This window comes from Oncorhynchus kisutch, linkage group LG5, assembly GCF_002021735.2.
Source record: "Oncorhynchus kisutch isolate 150728-3 linkage group LG5, Okis_V2, whole genome shotgun sequence".
Taxonomy (NCBI): Eukaryota; Metazoa; Chordata; class Actinopteri; order Salmoniformes; family Salmonidae; genus Oncorhynchus; species Oncorhynchus kisutch.
The window spans coordinates 70,174,150-70,181,649 of record NC_034178.2 but is presented as its reverse complement, the minus strand read 5'-3'; the positions used below and the strand labels follow the sequence as shown (position 1 = coordinate 70,181,649).

General features: G+C 45.2%; 1 protein-coding gene across 14 annotated transcripts in view; it reads right to left on the bottom strand.

Annotated features, from left to right (window-relative positions):
- The window catches only part of LOC109883449 (dedicator of cytokinesis protein 3), a 150,269-nt gene that overhangs the window by 46,398 nt on the left and 96,371 nt on the right, over positions 1-7,500 (bottom strand). For all 14 annotated transcript variants that reach the window (XM_031825738.1, XM_031825741.1, XM_031825740.1 and 11 more), the window contains exons 21-24: positions 7,392-7,490; positions 6,013-6,107; positions 3,565-3,640; positions 125-225 (exon numbers count right to left, since the gene is read on the bottom strand). In XM_031825738.1, the coding sequence (XP_031681598.1) occupies positions 125-225; positions 3,565-3,640; positions 6,013-6,107; positions 7,392-7,490 (371 nt within the window). The remainder of the gene's footprint in view (positions 1-124; positions 226-3,564; positions 3,641-6,012; positions 6,108-7,391; positions 7,491-7,500) is intronic.

Genomic DNA, 7,500 nt, shown 5'->3' with positions numbered 1-7,500 from the left:
AAGTTCATCCTCCTTTACAAACACTGTAGGTAGCTCCTTTTCAGCAAACATTGTAGCTGCTGCGTACAGACAAAAATAGTAAATGATGTTAGTGAGTGAGCAGCAACTCTGTGAGGAGTCTTACTTGTCCAACACATTCTTCCTCTTGGCTGGTGTGGTGTTCTCTAATTGTAGGCTGGGCTGGTTGATGTAGAGAACAGCCAGACTGAAGTATGAGTTCCACACCTAGACAGAGACACACACAGACCATATATATTAGCATTAAAAGTTCAAGTTAAATAAGAACCAAAACATTTACAATGTTCATCAATTTGTAGGTCAAATTTAAAAAAAAGTATAATATTCACACAACATTTTAATCATCTTTTCACTCACAATGTTTATGTTTTTATGAGGTATGGCATTTCTACTCTACCATCCATTACCGAATCAAATTCAGATCTGTAATCTACAAACTACGACATTCTATCATTTATTTAACAGCTGGTTCAATCCACTTAACATCCCTTTAAATAAAAATGGAAATCATGTTTAGTAGATGTCCTGAGTCAAGCAAGGCATTCCTTCTTTACTATTTCCACACTAGGGAGTAGATCTTTTCTCAATCTGCAACAACCTTTATTCATTAATCATGTAATTTACCCTTTACAAGGGAGGAAAGAGGGAGAGGAGAAGAGAAGAGAGGAGAGAAGAGATGAGGAGGAGAGTAGAGGGGGAGGAGAGGAGAGAAGAGGAGGAGAGTAGAGGGGGAGGAGAGGAGAGGAGAGAAGGATGAGGAGGACAGGAGAGGGGGAGGAGAGGAGAGAAGAGATGAGGAGGAGAGTAGAGGGGGAGGAGAGGAGAGAAGAGGAGGAGAGTAGAGGGGGAGGAGAGGAGAGAAGGATGAGGAGGACAGGAGAGGGGGAGGAGAGGAGAGAAGGATGAGGAGGACAGGAGAGGGGGAGGAGAGGAGAGATGAGGAGGAGAGTAGAGGGGGAGGAGAGGAGAGGAGGATGAGGAGGACAGGAGAGGGGGAGGAGAGGAGAGAAGGATGAGGAGTACAGGAGAGGGGGGGAGAGAGAAGAGGGGGAGAGGAGAGAAGAGATGAGGAGAGTAGAGGGGGAGGAGAGGAGAGAAGGATGAGGAGGAGAGGAGAAGGGGAGGAGAGAAGAGGGGGGGAGGAGAGGAGAGATGAGGAGGAGAGTAGAGGGGGAGGAGAGGAGAGGAGAGAAGAGATGAGGAGGAGAGTAGAGGGGGAGGAGAGGAGAGGAGAGGAGAGAAGGATGAGGAGGAGAGGAGAAGGGGAGGAGAGAATAGGGGGAGGAGAGGAGAGATGAGGAGGAGAGTAGAGGGGGAGGAGAGGAGAGGAGAGAAGGATGAGGAGGACAGGAGAGGGGGAGGAGAGAAGAGGGGGAAAGGAGAGATGAGGAGGAGAGTAGAGGGGGAGGAGAGGAGAGAAGGATGAGGAGGACAGGAGAAGGGGAGAGGAGAGGGTGAGAGGAGAGGAGCAGAGGGGAGGAGAGGAGAGGAGGAGCAAGAAGAGGAGGGGAGGAGAGCTGTGCGATTAACCAAACTGTCGGTTATTTTCCAGGATTTTTTAAACAACTGCTACTATAGTGATTCTGTCAGACAGCAGACCGCAGCTATATAGAGATGAGATGACTTAGTGATTCTGTCACACAGCAGCTCTATAGAGATGAGATGACTTAGTGATTCTGTCAGACAGCAGCTCTATAGAGATGAGATGATGACTTAGTGATTCTGTCAGACAGCAGCTCTATAGAGATGAGATGACTTAGTGATTCTGTCAGACAGCAGCTCTATAGAGATGAGATGACTTAGTGATTCTGTCAGACAGCAGCTCTATAGAGATGAGATGATGACTTAGTGATTCTGTCAGACAGCAGCTCTATAGAGATGAGATGACTTAGTGATTCTGTCAGACAGCAGCTCTATAGAGATGAGATGACTTAGTGATTCTGTCAGACAGCAGCTCTATAGAGATGAGATGATGACTTAGTGATTCTGTCAGACAGCAGCTCTATAGAGATGACATGACTTAGTGATTCTGTCAGACAGCAGCTCTATAGAGATGAGATGACTTAGTGATTCTGTCAGACAGCAGCTCTATAGAGATGAGATGACTTAGTGATTCTGTCAGACAGCAGCTCTATAGAGATGAGATGACTTAGTGATTCTGTCAGACAGCAGCTCTATAGAGATGAGATGACTTAGTGATTCTGTCAGACAGCAGCTCTATAGAGATGAGATGACTTAGTGATTCTGTCAGACAGCAGCTCTATAGAGATGAGATGACTTAGTGATTCTGTCAGACAGCAGCTCTATAGAGATGAGATGACTTAGTGATTCTGTCAGACAGCAGCTCTATAGAGATGAGATGACTTAGTGATTCTGTCAGACAGCAGCTCTATAGAGATGAGATGACTTAGTGATTCTGTCAGACAGCAGCTCTATAGAGATGAGATGACTTAGTGATTCTGTCAGACAGCAGCTCTATAGAGATGAGATGACTTAGTGATTCTGTCAGACAGCAGCTCTATAGAGATGAGATGACTTAGTGATTCTGTCAGACAGCAGCTCTATAGAGATGAGATGACTTAGTGATTCTGTCAGACAGCAGCTCTATAGAGATGAGATGATGACTTAGTGATTCTGTCAGACAGCAGCTCTATAGAGATGAGATGACTTAGTGATTCTGTCAGACAGCAGCTCTATAGAGATGAGATGACTTAGTGATTCTGTCAGACAGCAGCTCTATAGAGATGAGATGACTTAGTGATTCTGTCAGACAGCAGCTCTATAGAGATGAGATGACTTAGTGATTCTGTCAGACAGCAGCTCTATAGAGATGAGATGACTTAGTGATTCTGTCAGACAGCAGCTCTATAGAGATGAGATGACTTAGTGATTCTGTCAGACAGCAGCTCTATAGAGATGAGATGATGACTTAGAAATAAACCAATAAAGTTTTCAAATCAAACAAATGTAATATCAACAACAACTGAAATATTTTGTTAAAGTAATGTGAATAAATGATGGCTAATAAGTGATGAGCAGTAATGGACAGTCACTACCATCATGGGACTTGTATTGTTTTATTCTGTGTAGCTACAGCATTCAACACACATAATGTCTACAAATATAATTGAAAACCGTGATTATTTCAAAAAAATAATCGATCCGAAACAGAGCCGACCTCTAAAAGCACCAGCTGGGTACTGAGCTACTACTGAGCTGCAGGGTGCAGTAAAGACACAGCTGTTGGAGGCAAGCTGTGTGTGAGTGAGTGTGGTGTGTATGTGTGTGTGTGCATGTGTGTGTGTGCATGTGTGTGTGTGCATGTGTGTGTGTGCGTGTTTGCATGCTTGCTTGTATGGTGTGTGCGTGCGAGCATACCTGCGTTTTTATGTGTGCTGTGTGTGTGTGTGTGTGTGTGTGTATTTGTGTGTGTGTGTGTGTGTGTGTGTGTGTGTGTGTGTGTGTGTGTGTGTGTGTGTGTGTGTGTGTGTGTGTGTGTGTGTGTGTGTGTGTGTGTGTGTGTGTGACTCTGTCAAAATCACAAACCTTGAAATCAAAGTCAGCTTCGGTGAAGTTTTTGTTCAGAGCCGGGGACAGACACTGGGCTGTCGTCACTATGATGCTAGAGGGGGAAATAAAACAATACTAAAGTCATAGCCTGGGTAACAGTCTAAAGTCATAGCCTGGGTACCAGTCTAAAGTCATAGCCTGGGTACCAGTCTAAAGTCATAGCCTGGGTACCAGTCTAAAGTCATATCCTGGGTACCAGTCTAAAGTCATAGCCTGGGTAACAGTCTAAAGTCATAGCCTGGGTACCAGTCTAAAGTCATAGCCTGGGTACCAGTCTAAGTCATATCCTGGGTACCAGTCTAAAGTCATAGTCTGGGTACCAGTCTAAAGTCATAGCCTGGGTACCAGTCTAAAGTCATAGTCTGGGTACCAGTCTAAAGTCATAGCCTGGGTACCAGTCTAAAGTCATAGCCTGGGTACCAGTCTAAAGTCATAGCCTGGGTACCAGTCTAAAGTCATAGCCTGGGTACCAGTCTAACGTCATAGCCTGGGTACCAGTCTAAAGTCATAGCCTGGGTACCAGTCTAAAGTCATAGCCTGGGTACCAGTCTAACGTCATAGCCTGGGTACCAGTCTAACGTTATAGTCTGGGTACCAGTCTAAAGTCATAGCCTGGGTACCAGTCTAAAGTCATAGCCTGGGTACCAGTCTAACGTCATAGCCTGGGTACCAGTCTAAAGTCATAGCCTGGGTACCAGTCTAAAGTCATAGCCTGGGTACCAGTCTAACGTCATAGCCTGGGTACCAGTCTAACGTCATAGTCTGGGTACCAGTCTAAAGTCATAGCCTGGGTACCAGTCTAAAGTCATAGCCTGGGTACCAGTCTAACGTCATAGCCTGGGTACCAGTCTAACGTCATAGCCTGGGTACCAGTCTAAAGTCATAGCCTGGGTACCAGTCTAAAGTCATAGCCTGGGTAACAGTCTAAAGTCATAGCCTGGGTACCAGTCTAACGTCATAGCCTGGGTACCAGTCTAAAGTCATAGCCTGGGTACCAGTCTAAAGTCATAGCCTGGGTACCAGTCTAAAGTCATAGCCTGGGTACCAGTCTAAAGTCATAGCCTGGGTACCAGTCTAAAGTCATATCCTGGGTAACAGTCTAAAGTCATAGCCTGGGTAACAGTCTAAAGTCATAGCCTGGGTACCAGTCTAAAGTCATAGCCTGGGTACCAGTCTAACGTCATAGCCTGGGTACCAGTCTAAAGTCATAGCCTGGGTACCAGTCTAAAGTCATAGCCTGGGTACCAGTCTAACGTCATAGCCTGGGTACCAGTCTAACGTCATAGTCTGGGTACCAGTCTAAAGTCATAGCCTGGGTACCAGTCTAAAGTCATAGCCTGGGTAACCAGTCTAACGTCATAGCCTGGGTACCAGTCTAACGTCATAGCCTGGGTACCAGTCTAAAGTCATAGCCTGGGTACCAGCCTAAAGTCATAGCCTGGGTAACAGTCTAAAGTCATAGCCTGGGTACCAGTCTAACGTCATAGCCTGGGTACCAGTCTAAAGTCATAGCCTGGGTACCAGTCTAAAGTCATAGCCTGGGTACCAGTCTAAAGTCATAGCCTGGGTACCAGTCTAAAGTCATAGCCTGGGTACCAGTCTAAAGTCATAGCCTGGGTACCAGTCTAAAGTCATAGCCTGGGTACCAGTCTAAAGTCATAGCCTGGGTACCAGTCTAAAGTCATAGCCTGGGTACCAGTCTAACGTCATAGCCTGGGTACCAGTCTAACGTCAGCATCCAGGATTAAAGAACATGTTTTATTCCATCCTGTCTGAGAAAAAACATAAAAGGGGGATGATAGAGGTGTGTCTATAAAAGGGGGATGATAGAGGTGTGTCTATAAAAGGGGGATGATAGAAGTGTGTCTATAAAAGGGGGATGATAGAGGTGTGTCTATAAAAGGGGGATGATAGAGGTGTGTATATAAAAGGGGGATGATAGAGGTGTGTCTATAAAAGGGGGATGATAGAGGTGTGTCTATAAAAGGGGGATGATAGAGGTGTGTATATAAAGGGGGATGATAGAGGTGTGTATATAAAAGGGGGATGATCGAGGTGTGTATATAAAAGGGGGATGATAGAGGTGTGTATTTAAAGGGGGATGATAGAGTTGTGTATTTAAAGGGGGATGATAGAGTTGTGTATATAAAGGGGGATGATAGAGGTGTGTATATAAAAGGGGGATGATAGAGGTGTGTATATAAAAGGGGATGATAGAGGTGTGTCTATAAAAGGGGGATGATAGAGGTGTGTATTTAAAAGGGGATGATAGAGGTGTGTATATAAAAGGGGGATGATAGAGGTGTGTATATAAAAGGGGGATGATAGAGGTGTGTATTTAAAGGGGGATGGATGGAAGTGTGTCAATGTGTGTGTGTGTGTGTCTGTGTGTGTGTGTGTGTGTGTGTGTTCAGGACAACATACTTGCTGGTCAGCAGCCTCATCACGTTCCAGTCCCGGGGAAAGACACTGAGCTTCATCAGGTTACGAAACACACAAAAGATCTTCAACAGGAACTCCTGAGAGGGAAAGAGAGAAAGAGAGAGAAAGAGAGAGAGGGAGAGAGAGAGAGAGAGAAAAAGAGAGACAGAGAGAGGGAGAACAGTATGATAATCTGTCTATAATAATTTGCAATATTATTTTAGTTGTATGTGGGCCATATTATATCAGTAATATGTGTGTCAGGTCTATCAATGTCTCTCACGTCTGGTGTGTGTTATGAAAGCTGGCGCCGTAACATTTGCATAACAAAAGCAACCTGTCATCGCCTGGATACCAGTCTGCCTAAGGCTTATGACACGGAGTACGATGAGTGGATTCTGGAGATCAGCTCAGCTCTCCAGAATGTACTCCACTGTCTCCCACCAACTCTTCCATTATTCATTGTTTCGTTGTTTATATATATTTTTTAAATAAATTCCCCATTACATACGTAACCAGCAGGTCTAGTATATGTACCGTTAATCCCTGTCATTTGGTGACCTTCGTTTCTGTTCAGCGATTGTATTACAGTCATTTACTGTTCTCAGTCTCAGAGTGGAAACGCTCAGTCTCGGAGTGGAAACGTTCAGTCTCGGAGTGGAAACGTTCAGTTTCGGAGTGGAAACGTTCAGTCTCAGAGTGGAAACGCTCAGTCTCAGAGTGGAAACGTTCAGTCTCAGAGTGGAAACGCTCAGTCTCAGAGTGGAAACGCTCAGTCTCAGAGTGGAAACGCTCAGTCTCGGAGTGGAAACGTTCAGTCTCGGAGTGGAAACGTTCAGTCTCAGAGTGGAAACGTTCAGTCTCGGAGTGGAAACGTTCAGTCTCAGAGTGGAAACGTTCAGTCTCAGAGTGGAAACGTTCAGTCTCAGAGTGGAAACGTTCAGTCTCAGAGTGGAAACGCTCAGTCTCAGAGTGGAAACGTTCAGTCTCGGAGTGGACACGTTCAGTCTCAGAGTGGAAACGTTCAGTCTCGGAGTGGAAACGTTCAGTCTCGGAGTGGAAACGTTCAGTTTCAGAGTGGAAACGTTCAGTCTCGGAGTGGAAACGTTCAGTCTCGGAGTGGAAACGTTCAGTCTCGGAGTGGAAACTTTCAGTCTCGGAGTGGAAACTTTCAGTCTCAGAGTGGAAACTTTCAGTCTCAGAGTGGAAACTTTCAAAACAGAGTTCAAAACCTTGACTCAAGAAATGTCAGCTTTTCATTTGGTTTGATTTGTAAAAATGTCTGAAAACATCATTTCACTTTGACATGAGGGTGTATTGTGTGTAGGCCAGTGACATTTTAATGCTGTAACACAGAATCTGTAAACGTGTGTGTGTGTCACCTTCAGCTCCTCTTTGCTCTGGAAGTTGTCCAGCAGATGTTGGAAATGGATTTCAGACATCTGACGCAGCAGGGATAGGAGGCAGGACACATACTCTCCCTGCCAATGA